The sequence below is a fragment of the Tiliqua scincoides genome, chromosome 8 (genome assembly GCF_035046505.1).
Source record: "Tiliqua scincoides isolate rTilSci1 chromosome 8, rTilSci1.hap2, whole genome shotgun sequence".
NCBI classification, from domain to species: domain Eukaryota; kingdom Metazoa; phylum Chordata; class Lepidosauria; order Squamata; family Scincidae; genus Tiliqua; species Tiliqua scincoides.
The window spans coordinates 40,420,583-40,442,839 of NC_089828.1; the positions used below are offsets into that span (position 1 = coordinate 40,420,583).

Genomic DNA, 22,257 nt, shown 5'->3' on the forward strand with positions numbered 1-22,257 from the left:
GGAAAAGTGTGCTGTCAGACTGTCCACTCCTACTCTCCTTCCAGGTGCAAAGCCCTGGCCTTAAAGGCAGGGATGTGTGGTGGGTGGGGAGGCAGGTGAGGTAGTGAAAAGCCCTTGAAAAGTGCAGCTGTTGTGGGACTTTTATTGTTGCTCTGCAAGCTGTTGTTCTGCAAGCACCCACTTGGCACCATGGCATGGCGGCACTGCCTCCCCACCCACCACAGGCCCCTGCTCAAAGGGCACTCTGTTGATGGTCAGAGGCTCTCTGTGCTTTAGGACGTCTTGCATGTGCCTGGGTGGAAAACAAAACAGCTGCTGCCCACCCACGTCGCCGGAACAACGAAGGCCTTTCTTTTCCCAGGAGGAGCCAGGATGCCTGGAGAGGGGAGGCGCAGCGCGCCGCGATCCTGCTGCGATGCTCAGCTTCTTGCAGCCGCGCGGGCGAGGAAAGGGTGCGGGGATCGGAGCGCGGAAAAGAGGGGCTGGGGCGGGAGGCCCGGGCAGAGGAAGCCCGACAGCCGAGAGGAAGCAGCCGGCCTCGGACGACAAAGAGGGTGGCTGGCCAGGACCTGACCTCCGGCTCGGCTAGACGCTGCAGGCGCCGCTGGTCGGGGGCGTGGCGCAGAGCCGAGCCACAGCAGAGGCCAACTGGGCAGCCGGCGCGAGGTCCGTGCTGCTGCGCAGAGGTGGGTGCTCGCGGTGGCGTAGCTGGAGGGGGCAAAGCACTAAGTTTTGCAGCGAGCCCCCTCTTGGCATGCAAGCGGACCTTCCCCTCTCCTGGGTGGTGGGAGCAAAAGGGAGGCGGGCGCCCGGAATGGCTCCGAAGGGGAGGGTCCCTGCAAAACGTAGTGCTTTGCCCCCCCCCGCTACGCCACTGGGCCAGACGAGGGCCTGCTCCTTCTTGCTACCCCCACCAGGAATGGCTCCGAAGCGGGTCCGCTTGCACGCCGAGGGGAGGCTCCCTGCGAAACTGAGTGCTGTGCCTCCCTCTAGCTACGCCACCGGGTCAGAAGACTGCCGCGCAGCCAGGTGGCCTGCCTGAGTTTCCTGGCCCCTGGGAAGGCGGAGGGCGGGGTGGGTTGCGGGGCTTCCTCTGAGCAGCCGCCCCCAGGACAGCCCGGGGAGCGAGACCAAGAACGGGGCTGCCAAGCCAGGGCCCTCCCCTTGCGCCCGGGCGCCATTGGCTGCTTCGTAGGTAGCCCTGCAGCGCCGTTGGCTGCCTTACCTGCCAGGCTCTTCTTACCTCCCCCCTCCAGCACTCACTCAATTTGAAACTCGTGCGCGTGTCCGAGCGAGGAGTGTGGAGTTTCAGCCCCGCCGGCCTGCAGGGCGAAAAGAAACGCACCCAGCACGGGCTCGCCTTTCCTCTCCCAGGTTTGGGGGTGGCGCATCTGCCAGGGGGGTGGCTGGCAGCCCTTGCTGCCTGGGCTGGCCTGGTGGCACAGCTGGATGCAGAAGAGCAGGTAAGGCAAGGCGATGGGGGGGGCAGAAGCAACCCTGGATAGTTCATTTCAGGTCTGGATCTGGGTCAGAGTTTTACTGGCTCCTTTTTGTCCCAGTGCCCAAACTGGAGAGGCTGTGAGCCAGAAAAGGGTGTCTGCCTAGTGTGTGTCCCACCCCCACCCCATTCTTATCTAACTACTTTTGGTAAGCCTGCAGTGTTTCTCAAAACTGTGGGTCAGGACCCACTAAGTGGGGCACAAGCCAATTTCAGGTGGGTCCCCATTCATTTCAGTATTTTATTTTTAATATACTAGACTTGATGCTACCAAGGTATGTGACTGCATTTGCGGAAGTGTTACAGACCTTTTAACAAGCTACTATGTATATTCTCTTAACAATGATAGTAAACGGGACTTACTCCTGGCTACATATGGGTAGGATTGCAGCCTAGGATTATTGAAAATTTTCCTGCTTGATGATGTTACTTCTGGTGGGTCCTGATAGATTCTTATTTTAAAAAGTGGGCCCTGGTGCTAAATGTGTGAGAACCACTGCTGTAAGGTATAATTGAAAGAGAAAAAAACAGGATATTCAGGAGCAGGAACTTGGCTCATGTTCCAGGTACTCCGTCCTACATTGATTCTTTCACGTAGTTTTTCATGTGTGCAGAGGCATCGTGTCCTTAGTTCCATTTAAGAAACAGATTCCTTTAAGAAAGAAATGGCTTGCTACACATGTAGAGGGATGTGTGGTCCCTGAGGTCCTTTGTTGGTACACTAAAAAAGTTTACCTTATCTGGAGGGGAGTAGCATTCTGCACATGTGTGGAAGCCCAGCCCCCAGGGGCTGGAGTTTTCTAAAACAAAAGTTTGACTGCCTGGAAGTGTTCCCTTCTGACTTGGAACCACTTTCCCCATATAGATCCTAATTCAAGGACCTGGCTTTAATAGTGCTGAGGACTAGGCCTTAACACTGAAAATGGCTCAAGGATAGGCCTTGGCAGTGAGAAGTTGGTGGTAAGGACAGGCACTCTGCCAATCCACAGAGTGGATGCACTCTTCGTGGTTTTTCTTTCCAAGTCATACAACTTGAAAATGTTGTTTCCTTTTCTTGTTAGCCAAACTGTGAGCAAAGGTTCTGTTACACCCTGATTAAATATGCCAGGGCACTTTGAGTCAGATCATGATTGCCACCCCAACTGTACATTTCTTTTCCTTCTGTACCAGGGTGCTACCCCACAGCTGCTAGAATGAGAGCCTGGTAGGTGCATTTGAGATCCAGAGTTTGTTTTCAGGGACAGAGAGAGGCTGCACCTTTCTCTGGCTTTTTAGTCTCAGGATATACTTCTTATGTAGGGTGCCACCGTTGGTTGTGCCTTTCTTTTTCAGGAATGGGCCCATCACTCTATGGCAAAGCACATGCTTTCTGTGCTTTTATTTATTTAGTGTATGGCATATAATACATGGACTTAAATATCAATTAGACTAGGTCAAATGTCAATGTCCAAATGTCAATGTCCATATTAGGTCAAATGTCATTGTTTCTGTGCTCAAGGGCCCCCTCAGATTCATTCTTCAGCTCTTCAGGTAGGGCTGGGAAAGACACTTGTTTGAAAATTTGGTGGCAGTGAGTTTCATGTGGTAATTCTGTGTCATGTGAAGATGCATTTTCTACGGAGGAGGAGCTGCAACTGAGTTTTAGAGACAGAATGTCTTTGCAGGCAGAATGCCTAAGGCTTCAATCTCTGGCATCTCCAGGAGAGGCTGGGAAATGGCCCTCTCTGAAACCCTGGACTGCTGCTGCCAGTCAGTGTAGGCAAGACTGACCTAGACAGTCTGACTTAGCAGAAAGCAGCTTCATACAAAAGTTCACTCATTCACTCATCACACACTTCATTCAAAGTTCAAGAAATAAAGAGTGTGCATATGCAATAGAAGGGATGGGGGGGAACCTAGAACATACTTGTTAAAACATGCATATACCCATATAAAATTCCTGAATTGGACGGTTGTGAATCAAAAGTAAACGCCAGGTGTGTGTCTGTGTATTAATTTTCTCTTTTATCTGCCAAAAACATACAGTAAACATAGCAATTGACTATAACTGAAAGGATGAATCACCACTTAGCAACCAGCATTCCTGCCCCACACCTTCTGTCAGTTATCTAATTGTTTGCCAGTGAATCAGCTTATCCCCTCAAGTTTCTTCTGTTTATGCCACTGACCTGGTTTGTGGAAGCCAGCTGCAGTTGCCTAGTGATACAGGAAGCATACTTTGTACATGCTCAGAGATCACATGTTTTCCGACCTAACACTGGTGTTGAAATGAAGTGCATGTTGATTCTTCTCCTGCTGTATCCTCTGCTTCAGTGGTTCTCACACATTTAGCACCGGGACCCACTTTTTAGAATGAGAATCTGTTAGGACCCATTAGAAGTGATGTCATGACCAGAAGTGACATCATCAAGCAGGAAACTTCTTAGCAATCCTACCCACACTTACCCAGGAGTAAGTCCCATTGACTGTCATTGTTAAAAGAATATACATAGTAGCTTGTTAAAAGTACAGGTCTGTAACATTTCTCCAAATGCAGTCATATACCATGGTAGCATCAAGTCTAATATATTAAAAATAAAATATTGAACTGAATGGGGATCCACCTGAAATCGGCTCGTGACCCACCAAGTGGGTCCCGACCCACAGTTTGAGAAACACTGCTCTACTCAAAGGACTTCCAAATTCTGCAGAACTGTGAATTCTGGAAGCAGAAAAATACAAATTTGATTGCCTACCTGATGTAAATTATTTGTAGCTCAGATGGGGGGGCTGGTTGTGAAATTCAGGGGAGGAAGGCTGGCCTAGCAAAGGCCCAGCTCAGGTTGTGCATTTGGCTTGTGAAAGGAACATAATGTACAGCTCAGGCCGTGGGTTGCAGAGGGATGCTGCTTTGCCATCATGATTTATGATCCAATCTGTTATGGTGCCTAATATTTCCCTAGCTTGGCGTAACTAATTGGCTCATTAGTGGTGATATTTATGCTGCTCTGGAGCGCTAGGAGCCATGCTCCCACAGAGCAGCCGCCTCTGTCCAAAGTGACTTGCCTTGGGAATCCAGGCCAGGTTTTCCAGAAAGTAGCAATTTCTCTCTAACAGTGAACTTGTGTATGGGACACTTTACTTCTGTGTGGGCTCCTAATAACTTGGCTTAATCTGCTGATCTTTTACTGCTTTTCCTCCTCCCTCTACCAACTCCCCCTGCCATCAGAACTATCTTGTTGGATCTGGACAAGCAGGACACAAGGGAATACCTTTCCCCTATTGTTCTGTCTCAGCAGATGGCATTCAGAGGTAGGCTGCCTCTTCACATGAAGGTTCTACTACAAAAGTGAATAGTAGTAAGTAGGCCTCTTTGCCACAAATAAACAAGTAGAGTCATCCTGGATTGGATGAACCATCTAGCCCATCAGTCTGTTTCCAGCAGCTGCTAAGTGGATGCCTCTAGGACAGGGCCATCTTTAGGGCAGTTTGGCCAAATTGGACCCCATGCCTGGAGGGCCCCACATTGGGGCAGCGAGCAGAGCACCTGCAACCGCAGCTGGCATCTCACTCTGTAGCTGATATTCTGGCACCTCACTCTGGCACCTCACTCTGTAGCTGATCTTTCATGCTGAGGCATCTCAAGGAGAGCGCAGCAAGCGGAGAATTGCTCTCATCAAGTTAAGCAAAAAATTTTTATTTTATTTTTATATTTATAGCCTACCCTTCCTCCACTGAGTTTGGGGTAATATGCAGGGTTCTCCTCCTCCTATTTTATCTTCGCCCTATTGGGTGGTTTAGGCTGAAAAACATTGGCTGGAGCAGGGTGAACTTCATGACAGTGGAGGATTTGAACTTGGGTCTTTCCCCAGTCCTAGTCCAACACTTCTTCCTTGGTTCTGGCCATCGTGCAAAGATTCTGCTTCTGGAGTCCCTGAGAGTGAGACTGAAGACTGCAAGTCAAACTCCGAGTCATGGAAATCCTATAACTGGGAGAGTTATCTCTGGATCAACAGTCTGAGATGCACCTTTGGAGTGAGTCTCCCGCTCCCTTTTCCTCAGCATGCATGCATCGCTTGGTATGCATCCTGACCCCCTCCAAAGGTTGGGCCATTAATTATTCAAGCCTTTTGTATTGCTGTATGAAAAATTTATCCCCTCCGCAAGGGAGCCGCTCTGTGTACAGTGAGGTTTATGGTTGCAACAGGGAAGAGAGCTGGCAGCTACTCCTGTAATTGAGCCTGAGATAATCGCTACTAGAGTTGCAGGGCATGTAGCCTTCAAGAGCAAGGTGAGGAGAAGCAAGGTTGGAGACAGGTGCTAGGGAAGACACATACAGAAAGTTTATTGCTGGAGACATGGCTTATAACCTGGATGAATTCATATTGATCATTCATACATCACTATCAATGCACATGGCACTTGACTGAACTGCAAAAGTTAAAACAAAAAAGACAGATCTCTGCTTCCAAGGAGCTTACAATCTAAATTTTTTACCAGAGGCAGGAGAAGATGTAGGAAATCTCTGGTAGTTATTATTTCAGGCTTAATTACTGGAGCAACTGCCAGCTCTCATTTTTGTTGCAACCATAGAGCAACTCACGGAAGGAGAGGATAGGAAGCATAGGAGAGAGTCCTCTATACATGCTCAGGTGCATCCTTCTTAGAATCATGGAAGGGAGTCACAAGGTCATCTAGACCAAAAGTACATGCTGCATTGGCCGGGAATTGCACCCGGGTCAACTGCTTGGAAAGCAGCTATACTAACCACTAAATCACCAATGCTGCTGATGCCAAGATTGCACCCTGGCAGTGAAAACATGTTGGACCATGCCTCTTATTAAATGTCATTATATTTATTTTCATTACCAAATATTTGTTTCCTACCTTCCCTGCCAGAGGTAGTTCAAGACAACTTCCTTCAAAACCAGAACCATAAAGCAACAAGAGCCATGACAATAAAAACAAATGAAATGTATGTAGATGAGCAACAACAACAAAAAAATGATGATCCAACCACAAAGATGCCTGAAGTGCAAAGAACCAGCAGCCAAGCAACTTAAATACAAAATCACTCGCATAATGCACATGAAAAAGTCATGTTTATAACTGAATGCTAAAAGGAATGGTGCTTCTGAGGGAGGGTGATCCAGAATGTTGGTGCTGATCCTGAAAAGGCCCTGCTACCTGTGTGGATGTTCACTGCACCTCTGACAGCTCCCAATAAAAATGTGCAGAAAGGCTCCCAGAGGCACGCAATTGTGCCTGCCGATCTCACCTCTGCCTTTGATTCCTTCTTACTCTTTGCTCACATTCTCCCATGGCTTAACGGAACCAAAATCAAGCCTAATATTTTTCTTTCCATGCTTGGGCTTAGTCTGAAAACATGGTTAAAAGGCTCTCTCTGAGAATGTACAGAGTGCTTTGTTTAGTGACGACATTCATAATTAACCTGGATATGCAACACTTTTAGAGATCATTAGCATCATTTTTTCCTGATATTCTTCTTTGGCTCAGAGAAGAAAATGATGAGCATTCAGTTTGGACAGGCTGCTTTGTAGACACTTATGCAAATGGTCTTTAATGTTAGCCCTTTGCTCCCAAAAAAATGCCCATCAGTTGTTTTCTATGTGACATACCTATGATACATCTGTGATCGTGTGAACTTCTGGTCTATTTGGACGAGGGCTCTCAGTTGTTCCTTGCAACAGTGCTGTTGCTGCCCACCTTATCCCTAAAACCTACTAGTGGTCCCAGGCATGTTTCCTTTTTGCAGGCCTGGGTTTCCAATCAACTCCCCATCACGACTGGTACCGTGAGCTAAGTGCAGGACAGGTGAAACCAAGCTATAATTCTCCAGAGTCAATGCAATGAAATGCATGAGCATGCTACCACCAGTGCTCAATGTGCCAGCACTCGGAGCAGAAAGGGAACTGACAGAAAAGAGATTATCTTTTTTTGTCAGATTCTCACCAATATAGCTCATGGGGTCTGAGCCAATTCCGAATCCAGTTGAGGGCCTCCTGCAAGAATTTTCGTTAGTGGCTGACCACAACTTATCCCTAAACAGAAGCATTTGGAAAGAATAAGCTGTAACTTTCAGCCCCATACCCTTCCTTTTCGAATGTAACCCCTTGTTGTTAGGACTTCCTCCACCTTTCTGTTTCACCTGTTGCCAAGGTCTGTTGGCAATTCTGACTCTTAAATTATCAAAGTCACTGCAAAACATGGTGTTGCAGAACTGTCCCCTGGATCCTTTGGGCAAAGAGATAACCAGGGAAAACTGTGACAGGTTGCAAAAAGAGCATGACGTTGAGTCTTGCCCCGGGTAGCGATCAGCCATTCCATCTTGCAATTAGGGAACACCAAACCCCACTGTTCGGGGAGATTAAAAACACAGCCCCTTTATCTTTCCCCTCTTTGCATCCCTGCAAAGTCAGAGATTTGCTCAATTCCCCTGGTACTGCCTTGCGGCATCCATGCGCATTCGATGGCAACATTGTTTCTAACTTAAAAAAAATGTTTTTAATGATGAGACCCAGCTGGAAGCATGAGCCGACCAGGAAGGGAACCTGCTGCTTTGTTGTTTAATCTCTAGCCTAGTGGAGGAGATGCTTATCTCTGAGTCTGCCTGTCAAGGCAATGGCTTTTATCAAAAATAATAGGATTGTGAAAGGGAAGAATCCATGGGCCTAACAGATGCCACTGACTGTCTAAAGGGATAGATGTCTTGAGGAGACAAATCTGCTTGTGAACCACATCATTATCTTGGTATGCGAGCAAACTGGAGTTACTCAGGGGTAAGTTAAAAGCACTCTATATATGTTCAGAGATGCTCTTGTATTTCATATCTTTGGGATATAACGGTACCATGCCTAATCACAGGGAGGATGACACTCTGAGCATAAGATTTGTCTGTCGACAAATTCTGTCAGGGCAAGTCAGAGCATTTGAAAAGGGCTTCAGTCGGGTCTTTCCTGATCCTATCTGGAGATGCCATGGATTGAGCCTGTGTTTTACCTGATACGTAAAACCATTGCTTTGCCACAGAGCTACAGCTCCTCAAGATAACACTGCCTTCTACTGAGCCAGATCTGGGCTCCATCTTGCAGGAGGCATCTTTCCCAGCTCTACCTGGAGATGCCAGGGGTTGAAACTGGGACCTTTTGCATGCAAAGCATGAACGTCATTATCTTGCTATGTGAGCAAGCTGGGGTTACGCAGGGTTACATCTTCAGAGTGCCACCACAATAGAAATGGGGATTCCTCTTGAACAGTATTTGACCCATCTTTGAACAGTTCATTGACCACCTGCTACCAGGTGCCAAATTCAAATGCCAACACCGCCAGCCTCTGAGACCTGTAGGGTGGGGCAAAGTGACTCTTTCTGCAGAGCAGCGGGCTGGAGGTGAATCACCAGCACTTTCCTGGCCCTTTCCTTTCTCCAACAGTCCTTTTCCTCGTGCAGCTGATTTGCCATATACCTGTCAGTCTGGGCACAAGGTGCAGGCCGTTCAGGGGATGCCAGTAATCCCTCACTTTTTGTTTCATTAGCACGGAGGATGGGTTTCAGCTCAAGGGCTTCTGCTATTAAAATCAATGTTTTCATGTAAAAAGGCAACAGATACAAACTGCTGCATTTTCTGATATGCCATAAATAGCACCGGGTGGAACAATCTTCTGCTGCCTGAGATTTTTTTGTGGATTGCTCCATTAAAACCTATTTAATTTATAGGCCCTGAAGGCTTTCCCAGCTTTTCCATTACTGGACTCTGCACAGAACAGGCTAAAAGCTGGCAGTGGGGAATTTCCCTGCTGGGTGTGGATATGGCACAGTGGTATTTGCTGGCTTCTTTTGTCTCTCACCTGCCCCATCCCTTACTGCCCCATCCCCACCCAGCTTACTATATTTCTAGGATTGCCAGGTCTGATGTATCAAATTTCAAAAACTTTATGCAGCTATTTCTGTTGCTAGGAATAATGATGGTGATGGTGTCACAAAACAGGAACTGGCAAGGTGACAATGTTGCCGTTGCTTGAAAAATGGAGACAGGTGGAGTTCTGGGGGCTAGCAGTCAGGGGTTCATCAGGTGGGGCACTGGTTGAGGGCCCACACCTATTGGTAGGATTTCACCTGGCCTTACTCAGAAGTCCCAGGACCCAGTGCAAGTAGCAACCATGGGGGTGGGTAAGTCCAGAGCTGGACTTTCTCTTTAGGTCCACAGAAACCTGGCACCACTTGCTAGAAGTACAAGGGCATTGCCTAGCAGTGGCCTTGAAATGACCAATGAAGTGACCAATGAAATGAGTGACCAATGAAGTGACCAATGAAATGAGATTAATCTAACCCTTCCAGGAGGAAAGCTGAGCAAACAGGGACATTTTTGTCAAAATGGGAAAGTAATTGGTTCAAAATCATCCTTTCCATTTGTGAAGCTGTTATCTGTCGCTCCTACTGCTTTCTGCATTTTGGAAAAAAGATTGCAGAGAGGTGGGTGAAAGAGAAAAGCATTGGAAAGCAAGGAGTGACAGGGAGAGTCCAACCTCTGCATCAGAACTGACATGAATTTGAGGAAAAGACATTTTGCAAGTAATACTGATATAACTGGTATAACTGGCCAGCCATATGTGATAGTTCTGTAGAACATGGAAAAAAACACAGACTTTAGAACTCGGATTCTTGAAAATGTCAGGTTTCATTTAATTCTTAAAGCAGGTTTCTAGTCCATATGAATGCAAACACACTTGAAATGTGTGTTGCCTGAAAGGCTCAAATTAGAAGGGGGTCAGAAAGGCTCTGGTCCTTGTCTGCCTTTGGTGAGTGTCCCTAAGCTACTATTTTTGGGGTGCTGTAGGGGGCATGTGGGGGTGCTACAGACAGACACCCATTCTGCCATTGATTAGACCTATACCTGCTTAGCTTCATCAATATAGTTTGCATTATGTGTCCTCAGACCATGCCCTAGAAATAAGAGCCCTTCCTTCTCTCTCACAGAGAAGACAATAGGCATTCTTCTTCATTTGTCACACAGGAGAGAATGCCTCTTCCAAAATGGCACTGCTGTGTTATAAATATCTATCACTTAAGATCAAAGAATGCCTTTTTCTTCAGAACTATGAGTTTATTTGTATGTAAATATATGTAGATTTAATCAATGGCTTGAAACTCATGGGACTGATCAACCAGGGAATTTCTTTAATTCAGTGGTAGCCCTATTCAGAATATAATATTCAAGTTATAATAATTTGATGGTCTTTCCTCTTTTCCAGTGAAAATGGACACCTTCAGCACCAAGAATTTGGCTCTCCAAGCTCAGAAGAAGCTCCTCAGCAAGATGGCGTCCAAGAACATGGCTAGCATCTTCATTGATGACACCAGCAGCGAGATCCTGGATGAGCTATATCGGGTCACCAAGGAGTACACCCACAACCGCAAGGAAGCCCAGAAGATCATCAAAAACCTGATCAAAATTGTCATGAAGTTAGGGGTCCTGTACCGCAATGGACAGTTCAGCACAGATGAGCTAATGCTGATCGAGCGCTTCCGCAAAAAGGTGCACACCTTGGCCATGACAGCTGTCAGTTTCTACCAGATAGACTTCACTTTTGACCGCCGGGTCATGTCCAACATGCTCAATGAGTGCCGTGACCTGCTTCACCAGGCAATCAACACTCACCTGACAGCCAAGTCCCATTCCCGGATCAACCATGTCTTCAATCACTTTGCGGACTATGAGTTTCTCTCAGCACTCTATGGACCTTCTGAGCCATTCCGCACACATCTGCAGAGGATCTGTGAAGGCCTCAACCAAATGCTGGACGAAGGCAACATATGAATACTGGTACACAGGCTCTGGCATTCAGACAATCAAGAGCGGTCCATTGACTTTGGCCTTGTCCACTTTGTGCCTCTGTCCCTGTGTGGTGCTAAACAAATCATGGTCTCTTGGTTTGGGTTTGGCAGCATGGAAGAATTGTTTTTATTCCTTCTTGTCCTGGGGGCAGCTGAGCCTCTCCTTCTTCCCTCCCTGTCCTATGATGCGTATTTGTTCTGTAAAGAGCTGCCATTTTCACAGATGGAATGCAAACTTTCCCAAAACAGAGGAGAGAACAATTGAAGAGCATCTGTGGATCAGAATCCTGCCTTACCCAGCAATATAAGAACTGGCCTGTCAAATCAGATCAAAGATCTATCATTCTAGTCCAGCATTGCTTCCAAGAGAAGTCAACCAGATGATTCCAGGTAGCTCTCAAACAAAACATTACAGGAATGTTGTTTTTACACCCCTGTTGTTTGTCCCCATTAGGGGTGTAGTGCCTCTATACATGGAGGTTCCATTAAGTTGTTGCTAGACATCTCCATAAACAGAGCTCTGCAAGATTGAACCAAAGACCCACTGAGTCCAGCATCCTGACCACAGCCATTCAGATACCTCCAGAAGTCTGGTTGTGAAGATGTTTGTTTCCTGTTCCTTGACCTCTGGCACTTGGGGGTTTCCTTTCTGTGCACATAGCTATGGAGTGAAATGGAACTTCTAACTGGCAGAAATTGATTTCTCTTCCATCACCAAATCTTAGGGTAAAACCTATCTAGCTTCATAGGATCCACCTATAATTTAAAAAGCCATTGATCTCATAGAAATGGCCTGGTGGCGTCAGAGCAAAGGTTATTCTAGCCCCACATTCTCTTTTCAACAGGGGACCTGCCAGACACCCCACAGGATGCTCACAAGCAGTCATGATGGAGATGACCATGCTTTGTTGCTTGGCCTAACTTCTGATTCTCCACCATATACTGTTCCCATGCAGAGTGGTTGCAACCCAAGCTGCTGGCATACTGATCCATTGATAAGCAAGATCCGTCCCTTGAAAGCACATCCATGCCTCATGAATCTGTCCAATGCTTTTGAAAACTGTTTATGACCTGACTAAGCAGGATCCTGTGACAATGAGTTCTGTATGTCATATGAAGATATGCATTCTTTGGTATGTGATGAATTTGTAGTGACAATTTATATCTTTGGATTACCCTGAGTTCTCAAGAGTGTGTTCGTACAATCTGAGCAGAATCAAGTCTATGCAATCAAGAAGAGGAAAGAAATTACGCTTTTCTCAGAACATCAGAACTGATCAAGCAAGCTCAAGGGGATGCTGTTTTCCTAGCCAGCAGGCTACAGACTGGGGCTTGCTTTCATCCCTCTCCCCATGAAAACAGACACCACACACATGGAAAAGTAACATATCTGGACCAAGACAACATCTGTGCTGAATCTCTGTCTAGCATGAGTTACTATTTTTTTATATGCGGGGGGGGGGAGGAGTTTGCAAAGGGAAAGCTTTCAATCATGCAACCCTACACCACTCAACTGTAGCCTAAAGTGATCCAGTCCAGGGAAAGCTTTACCGTTTGATTCAGTCAATTGTACAAACTGGCCCCTGGTGTGTTTTGAGAGAGTAATTTATTCACTCTCACTTTCCCATTCATAGTCTCAGCAAACAGTACAATATACCATAGTCTTTCGAGACTGAAGGTTGCCCACCACCACCAGCACAAGCTGACACTCCAATTTTCATCCTTTTCCTTCATATCGAAGGAAACAAAATCTCAGGGTTTGGCATGCATCATATTTCTACCCTCACATTCCTTAGTTTTGGGTGCCTTATTTAGTGGAATGTCTCACTTCTAAGTCATTTCATTTACCGAACCAGCCCTGCCACCCTCCTCCCCTTCAAATCTGCCTTGACTTCCCTGTTCTAATTTTCTTTGGTTATAACCTGAAGATTATTACATGCTCTGCCAACCAATCAGATGTTCAAATGGTGCTCAAATGGTGTCCGTCTCTGTTCAAAGTACACAGTCATGATTGTGTCATGACGTACAGGCGCTGTGTTTCACAATCCATCTAACAAGCAGCTGAACTGTAGGCTGCAGTAGGTCATTTTCCCCAAGGCTTTCTATCTTCAGGGAACTCTTTCTATGTTGTCTTGTTTGCCTTTGAGTCTGTACAGAATTCCTGTGTCACACAGAGGGTTCTGATGCATGCTGTACGTGGGTGCAAGCTCATTTCATAAGCCCAGTAGGGCCTTGTCCTCACTTCATGTGGACTAGGAGCACATTTCAAAACACCCAAGAAAGCTTTCAAAATTATTTTCTGAATTTCTCTCTAGATTAGAAGTTCCATATGACTTATGCATCTCCTCAAAGTGGAATGATTGCATTAGGAATCCTCAGCATGATTATGTAATTCAGTTTGCTGCAGCTTTATATCTTTCTGCCCCCCCCCCCATGCAAAAAAAAAAAAAAAAGAATCTTGATGCATTAGAGTCAAGATTCTTTTTGTGCAGTGTTTCACTTAATGGGGGAGAGGCACTAAAAGGAAGTGGTTAATTCTCAATAGGACAGTTTTGGAACACATTGTCATGTTTTCTCTCAAGATGATTTCAGCTCTGCAACTCTAGATATTGTAAGCAAAGTTGGGTGTAGCCCACACTTCATGACATAGTTGCAGAAACAAGCATTTCAGGATCTTGAAGCTTTCTAGCCTCCTTCTTTGCAGATGAGTTTTAAAGCAGCAGGGCTTCCACATGCTAAACATTCCTGGCTCCTTCCACTGTCATGGGCCCAACATTACTCAAAAAGTAGTTGGGTAGCGGCTTCAGTATCCCTGACGTTGAACCTTGTGGTTTGAATGCATTTGCCTGTTCTTTTCTGGAAAAGTTAACCATGTTTCTGAATATCAAATAAAGCAGAATTTGATAATTTTTACAAATTGGCTCGAGTCAGCTAGAGCCATAGTCTCACGTTTATCTGGAAACAGCATCTTTTGATGTGAACAAAAACCTTCTCTTCAATGTGCAGGAGGAGGAAGACACACCTGCTCAGGAGCTTCTTGTAACATATGTTCCAGGTTAAATAACCTAGACATCAAAAAGCGATTGTTTGAGACCCAAGCCTGAATTCCAAGTCATTGCTTTGACAGTGCCCTTTCCAAGATTTATTTTAGATGTTCTCTGAGACTGGAAGGTAGGTGGAGTAGAACAGGGAGGACAGTCAGGGTCAGCCCATCCATGAGGCCAACTGAAGAAATCTATCCACCTACTTTCCTCCACTACTCCTCCCACTACCTGGATTGGATAAGGAAAAGGGGGATAGAGAAGAAGAGGCTATGTGTAGGAGAGGAGAGTGTTAGACTAGAACAATGGAGAGTGGAAGGAGCAGAGGCTGACACATTGTTGGGTAAGGGGCATTTGGCATGCTGCCTCAAGCATCAAGAGACAGCTACTTGCCTCCCAGTGACATATACTGATAAAGGATCCCATTTTGAGACTTTGCACCATCACATAATGTCTCAACTATACACCTTATGATGATATCAGGATATTTCCAGGTCTTGTTCCATAACCTGTTACTGCTCACTTCCTGTATAAGCTGCTTTTGGTCATTTTAAGCAGATTTGCCAGCTATTTTCTGGAGGGAAGAATTTACTATTAAACCAATTTAAAATGTTCATTGTTTTTAAATCATACATTTTGAATGCAATGTCATATACGGATGCTGGGGGGGGCGCACAAGGTGATGTGCACAGGGAGGGTGACAATACTATTAGCCAAAAAATTTTAAATGTTAGTATTTTCAAATAATACGATCATTATCATTCGATGCGTAATTTCATGCAGAATGCAATGACACAAACCCCATTGAAATATCTCTATCAAATGTTGTAGCCAAAAAACCAGTGGGCGCAGGGCAATGGTGCATTACCACACCCACTGCCTGGGACATTGCCCAGCCCACTGCATGGAGGAGGTCCATCATGGGGTGACATGCTGGTCTCCTGCAGAGGTGTAGCTAGGTCATTTGACACCTGGGGCCCATAAATTTTTGTCACCCCATATGACTTAATTTATTATTAATTATTAATTATATTGTTTAATTAATTAATTAATTCACTTTTTATGCCACCCTTCCTCTAAGCAGCTCAGGGTGGTGTACATGGTTCCTCCCCTTATTTTGTCCTCACAACAACCCTGTGAGGTAGGTGAGGCAGAGATAGTAATAGTCATGACATGGAATGAATAATAATAATGGCCAGAAAAATAAATGCAGTTAGTATTTCCCCACAAGCAATGGATGAAATTCTGCATCAAATGGTATATAACATGATAGTATTATTCCTAAAAGCCACAATTTCCAGAATTTTAGTCACTAGGGTGTCCGCCCCCGTCGTGTCCCCCACCCGATGGCCTGTTTTGATTTATGGCAGTGGTTCTCAAACTTTTAACACTGGGACCCACTTTTTAGAATGACAGTCTGTCCAGGACCCACCGGAAGTGATGTCATGGCTGTAAGTAAGCAAAAATAAAATAATTATAAATAAATTAAAGAAAAACAGATAAATAAGGAGAAGCCAGCCTTGTTTCACCAAGTGAATTTTCTCTGTAGCCTGCCTGCAATAACACCCCCCACAAATAAATCAGTGAGATTTTCAGCCGTCCCCAGTGCCCACCTTACCAGCTCAAGCCTCTGGTTTATTCTTTTGGGGGGGGGGGTTGCAGCCTGCAATAACATCCCCCCACACACACAAATAAATCAGTGAGATTTTCAGCCCTCCCCAGTGCCCACCTTACCAGCTCAAGCCTCTGGATGGGGACCATGCAGCTAGCCTTGCATTCCCCTTTGCCTGACTTGACAAGGAGCCAAGGTACATTTGCTTACTTATGAGTAAACACAACCGTGTGGCTTACTTTTGTTTTCCATAGGGCTCACTACATTCGTCTGCTTGGAGGAAGGGACTTCCTTCTTGGGTGTTTTTTGGGAGCTGCTTTCATTAGATAGGAACCATTCTGGTGTCATTGGATTCCTCTCAGCCTGCCCTTTCCGACAAACTATGGCAAGTTTGCCTACTTGCGAGTAAACACGTGATATGGCTCAGTTACATTTTCCATAGCGTTCAGTGCATTTTTTGGTTTCCGGTTTTTGGCCATAACTTTTGATGGAAAGGAGATATTTCAATCCTTTTTTTGTATTGCATTACGCTGGAAATTCTGCATGGGGTTATCCATAACTTCCGCGATGTTAGCAATGTTGGGGCATTTGTGATGTAACACCCCCCAAGGGTGGTACCCAGGGCAGATCACCACCCTGCTAGCTACACCACTGGTCTCCTGCACCAGATGATGCAAACTCTAGTGATGTCACTGCACGGATGTCTTGCAACTGACTGCAGTCAGATCCTCTAACTTGGAAACTCTTCCTAGATGTTTAGGGGCTGTTCAGAAAAATTCATTCTGCCTCTGGTCAGGAACACCAGTTCTTCCCCTTACAGGGGCTAAGACCACGCCCAAATTACTGACTACAAGGCAGGGAGTATGGAGGATGCATGGGGACACACATTCTGTCATGTCTATATAACCTTTGGCAACATAAGCTATACCTATGAAGAGCCAATGTGATAGAGTAGTTTGAGTGCTGCACCAGGGCTGGGGAGACCTGTGTTGAAATTTTTTGTCAGTCATTATGTTGCAGTCTAACTAATCACACAGGGTTGTGGGGAGCATAAAATGCAGTGTCCCACATCTGCTGCACTGATCATCATGGGGAGAATATGGGATACAAATAAGAGTAATAGGTTAAGTACCTGTGTCACACAGGTTCTACTATGGCCTTTCTATCAGAGGCACCCTATCCCACCACCCTCCTCGCTTTTCCTTTATTCCCCTTGTCCATCTCGAATGCAGGCACAGAGAAGGCAGAGCAGCCTTTAACCCCCAAGATTAAACCTGTCCTGTTCTCCCAGACATCTGAGAACAAATAATCCAGGTCTTCCCTTTCCCTTTTTAAAAAATTGCTGCTGACTCATTTATTTGTGAGTTATTTATTATAACTTTGTTGGTTCTGACTTTTTCCCCTCTTTGGTATTACTTTAATAATCAGGTGCAAGCCATGCTGAAGATCTGTCAAAATTAAAATGAGGCCATAAGGGTTTGGTTTTTTAATTAACAAATATAATTTGTGTCACATAAACTTGCACGAATGAAGAGACAGACAAGTCTCTTTGACTGAATAAACCAATTTCTGCACAGCCCACAGTTGTACACATTTGATCCCTGTTGTGTATATGCAACATTGGGCAGAAATGCTTAAGCCTGCTTGCTTGGGCCTATGGCGGCTAGACCCATAACCACCACCGCCCCACTGCTAGACTCCTTCAGGAATTTATTATTATTATTATTATTATTAACAGTATTTATAGACCGCTTTTCAACTAAGTGGTTTACAGAGAAAAATCAAATAACTAAATGGCTCCTTGTCCCACAAGGGCTCACAATTTAAAAAGATGCAAATGAATACCAGCAGACAGCCACTAGAACAGACAGTGCTGGGCTGAGGTGGGCCAGTCACTCTCCCCCTGCTAAAAAAAGGAGCACCCACTTGAAAAAGTGCCTCTTACCCAATTAGCAGGGGAAATCTGAAGGAAAGTTACTTTTTTTTTTAGACTCTTTATTCTCATCAGATAATACATATAAGAAGTTCCTCTTAGCCTTGCTTCCATTTATCTAGAATCACAGAATTAAGAAGTGGACGGGATCTTGAAGGTCTGATGAGTCAACTCTGTTCAGTGCAGGCATCTGCCACAACATCCCTGACAGGTGGGTGAGAGCCCAATGCTGCATGAGGAAGACAGTTCTAATGCAAGACATCTCTGACAGTTAGGAAAGTCTTCCTTTGCACTACAATCCTCTTTTTAATATTTCTTCACAAATGTTATATTTTCACTTCATCGCTTTTCTGTTTTATTCAACATGCTTTATTCAGATTGTTTATGCTTTTCCTCTATTAGTTTTCAGTTACTTTTGCAAACACCTTTCAGTAGCATGGGCACTATGCTATTATATCACAAAACCAATTCAAAATACAAAAATAACAAAGGCCAACACACATTTTGCTTCCTTGAATGTTACACCAATTCCTGGGTATATCTGGGGTGCTGATTAAAAAAATGACATCCATTTAGTGAATGGTTCATGCAGCTTCCTCATGAGGAAGCTGCTTGAACCATTCACTAATGAAGTTATACTACGTATATCTCCAAAACTAGATGTGATAGGGCAAAACGAATGCCATTTTTGGAATTGGCACACCAAATTCATATCAAATCACCATAAATTTTGGGAAAAATTTTTCTGACCCTCAATTTTGTAGGCCTGTGCAATTTATAAAACAAAAATTATATACCCAGAAGTATTATAATTTTACTGTTTTTAGATAACATCTATAAATTTCAAATTCTATATACAAATGTCTAAACATTTCATGTGAGGTATAAAACTAAAGGGAATTTCAGCCTGAACATGAGTGGTGTTGATCATGCCATTTGATGGAACTATGACTGAATAATTACAGGGTGTTGCCTGATGCGGTGCATTTATATTGTTCATTGCAATCAAAGGAAAGTTTGTTGGAGTCAAAATGGATTTAAAGTAGTTAATACCATAGTGAAGCTTGGATATCAAGCTAGTCTAACATTTGAAACTACTCTCCCTCCCCCCCCCCAACACACATGCACAATTTTGATGTCTTAAGAGAACTGGGAAGAGGCTATTTGCCTCTTACCAGTTTACAGTGTGCACACTGTGCTCGCTCACTCTCGCTTTACACATATATGTGATTGCTCCAATTTGTTTCTCAGTAGCCATCTACAGTTGTTCCTCATGTTGCAGAACATTTAAAGTCTTCTTAGATTATGCTACTTCTAAAAAGAAACAGCAGGCAGCCCCTGTGACCTCTTCCAGTAAGAGGCCTTGTCCACCATGGGGAGCCAGGAAAGCAGATTGGGTAATTAAAGAGAGAGACCTGGAGCTGCTGTACATCTCTTGCAATTGCAGGGACTAGTGCCTGGATGTGTAAAAGAGACAATCCTCTTTCATCTTTAAGGGTTGCATCTTCATAGGAGGTTTATCTGGAACAGCCAGGGCTTCTGCAGTTTTTAAAGCAGAGTTGATACCCACCATCTGCTTCTTTCCAGAGATCCTGTGTTAAAGTTGGATGTGCACTTAAGTCACCACTGTTCAAAAAGTTATAAATAAAATGGTTGGGTACCCAGAGGCTGGAAAAATAGCAGAAACACCATGATTCATGTAGCATAGTAGTGTGAAATTCTTTGCCACGGAATGCTGTGATGGTACCCGGCTTGGATGCCTTAAAAGGGGATTGGGCAGATTTATGGAGGATTTATGTCCACGATAGGTTACAAGGTATGATGACAGGTTACAGCCTCCAAGTTCAGAAGGAACTTTGCCAGGTACAAAGGAGTGGCAATAGGATACAAGTATCATGTCTTGAATGTTCCCAGAGACCTCTGGTAGGCCACTATGAGATAAAGGAAGCTGGAGTAGATGGGCCCTTGGCCTGATCCAGTAGGGCTCTTCTTATGTTCCATTTGTGTCACATATGAAATGTCCAATTCAATCACAGACAGAAACCAATTCTGGGGAACAGCCTTAGCTGGGGCTACAGCACCTGTTCCACATACAGGAGATCCCAGGGCCAGTCCCCAGCAGCATCTTCCATTAAAAAGATCTCAATAACAGGGCTTGGAAAAACCTACCCCTGAGACTCTAGATTGCTACTGGCAGTAAGAGGAGGCAATATGAAGTCAGGTCATCAATTCAGCACTAAAATTGACAGCCAACTTATGGTTTGACTAAATAGAAGGCACTTTACAGGCCAAGTGAAACATAAAAGGGGTTTAAAAATACAAAATACCAGTATCTCAGCATTGGGTCTGGAAGCAAAAAATCATTATTTTACCCTCGCCATGGCAATTTGACCAAGAGCATCAATCAGTACATCCGTAGATGCCCAAGGCTGATTAGCCAAAAAAACCAAGCCACCTCTGTACACGTTTTGATGGTCCACTTGCCCACCTGTTATTCACTCAGGGAGCACATCAGCAGCTTGAAAGAAAGAAAAAAAAAAACTATCGACTGGTCTGAAAAAAGCTTCAAGGGATTTTCCCCACCAGGTGATGCTGCTTCCACCCAACTGATGTTCACAGGTTGAATTTATGCTTTTAAAGGTGTAGGAAGGAAAAGTTTCCCCTAATTGCTACTGCTGAGCCAAAGCAACTGCCTGCCACAGCTGGAAAGACCCAGCCATACTGCTTCAGCTCCCTTCCAGACATGAAGGGGCAACTGTCATGCAAGAATTGGGGGGGGGGGGTCAAGTCAAAAGCAATCAAATTGGATACCATTTGCTAGAACGCAAGCTCAACTAAAACTGAGATTATATTGGAAGCCTGTAGGGCAGAGGTCAGCAACCCTTTTTTGCAAATGGGCCAGATGTTTTGCAATAACGTCACCACCAAACTTCCAGGTTCCCAAGCTCCCGGAAGCAGCTGCTCAGAGCTCCGCCTGGGAAGCGAAGCCTCCTGCCCAATTTGCCATGTGCTAGATAGGGAACGGCAGAACCTGGTAACCCAGAGCACACTCCTGGACAGGCACCTTTGCCATGCCCTGTCCAGAGCACAGGAAATTGGGCAGGAGGCTTTGCCTCCCAAATTGAGCAATACATTGGCTGGATGACTCTGGGTGGTAGGCTAGATCCTGCCTGTGGGCCATAAGTTGCTAACCCCTGCTTGTAGGGCAACCTCATTTCTCTGCAAGGAGATATGACTGCCTCTACAATGCACTGCCCCTTGTTTTCCAGCCTGGCCTAGGAAGCACTCCAGAGAGAATCTGGATGCGACTTAAGAACATCAGCTTGGTCTTTCTGGCCTACAAGAATAGATCCAAATTAATTTAACAAGCTCTTCTAAGCACAGAGGGATTTAAAGAAAATCTGACATATTCACAGGAGGGCGGTCCAATAGCAGCCTATAGTTTTTGACAGTGGAATGGAACCTCTCCAAATGTTGTTGCCAGTGGACAAATAAGGGAGGATTGTTGCCTTCCTGCCCTGTTAGTGAATTATTTGGAGGTGCCTGGCTGACCCCCACATGGAAAGAGGACTAGATGGTCCATGCTGGCAGAGGTTTGCTCCAAATTTTAAAATGGTCCTAGAATCATTGCAGAATCCATATTTCAATTACACCACTTTTATATGCACTGTAGGAAGGATTTGCGGAGCATGTTCCTCCCCCCTCCCCAGCTGCCTGTCACTGCCGAAAGGGTGACCTGGGGATGGAACAGCAGGTGGCAGCCCAGCTGGAACCCTGGCAGCTGCGCAGCGAGAAAACCAAAGCAGAATGGGGGGTGATTGATGCTGCCAAGGAAGGAGCTGGAATGCTGACGGGGGAGAATGCTTGGCTGCACTCGCTTTCAACTTGTTTGTCAGCACCAGCTGAGATGCTCATTAATTACGTGCCAAGGAAAAAAACTTGCATCAAGGAGGCTTGTTTGCAGCCAAACAGAAGAAGAGCCCTGCTGGATCAAACCACAGGTTGATCTAGTTCAGCATCCTCTTCCCAACAGCCAGATGCTTTGAGAAGCAGGACAACAGTCCTCCCATTCACACCCAGCTATCTGTCCTTGGGTAGTCTGCCTCTGATTCTGTGGGCTGTATTTAGCAATAATTGCCAATGACCACCAACAGACCTTCCCGGCATTAATTTGTCTCATCTCCTTTAAAAGCAACTGCAGACGACGGCCATCAAAAGACTGTGTAGTAGTTTAATGCCATATGTTAATTAAACACCGTGCAACATACTTCTGTTGTTTCTCTACTGACATCACTTTCATCAGATATCACTTCTAGTTTTATGAGGAAAAACTTCTCTCTA

At 45.3% G+C, this 22,257-nt stretch overlaps 1 protein-coding gene and 1 non-coding gene across 4 annotated transcripts; one reads left to right on the forward strand and one right to left on the reverse strand.

Annotated features, from left to right (window-relative positions):
* The first annotated feature begins 376 nt into the window (after positions 1-376).
* On the forward strand, positions 377-13,777 carry TNFAIP8L1 (TNF alpha induced protein 8 like 1). 3 transcript variants are annotated; one of them, XM_066635585.1, is made up of 2 exons: positions 377-452; positions 10,748-13,777. In XM_066635585.1, the coding sequence occupies exons 1-2, from the start codon at positions 416-418 to the stop codon at positions 11,311-11,313; spliced, it is 603 nt and encodes a 200-aa protein (XP_066491682.1). In that variant the 5' UTR covers positions 377-415; the 3' UTR covers positions 11,314-13,777. The 3 variants fall into 3 exon arrangements, with proteins under 3 accessions (XP_066491682.1, XP_066491683.1, XP_066491684.1); XM_066635586.1 differs by lacking the exon at positions 377-452 and adding an exon at positions 618-686; XM_066635587.1 differs by lacking the exon at positions 377-452 and adding an exon at positions 1,415-1,463.
* TRNAG-UCC (transfer RNA glycine (anticodon UCC)) lies at positions 6,191-6,262 on the reverse strand. The gene has a single exon. It is a non-coding gene; the product is annotated as a tRNA-Gly (tRNA).
* Positions 13,778-22,257: the final 8,480 nt, after the last annotated feature.

What these genes read in the sequence shown, in the direction of transcription:
- TNFAIP8L1 (XM_066635585.1), top strand. Translation starts at nt 416, where the DNA reads ATGCTCAGCTTCTTGCAGCCGCGCGGGCGAGGAAAGG. An exon ending in GCCGCGCGGGCGAGGAAAGG is followed by an intron (nt 453 to 10,747) that starts GTGCGGGGATCG and finishes CCTCTTTTCCAG; the next exon opens with TGAAAATGGACACCTTCAGC.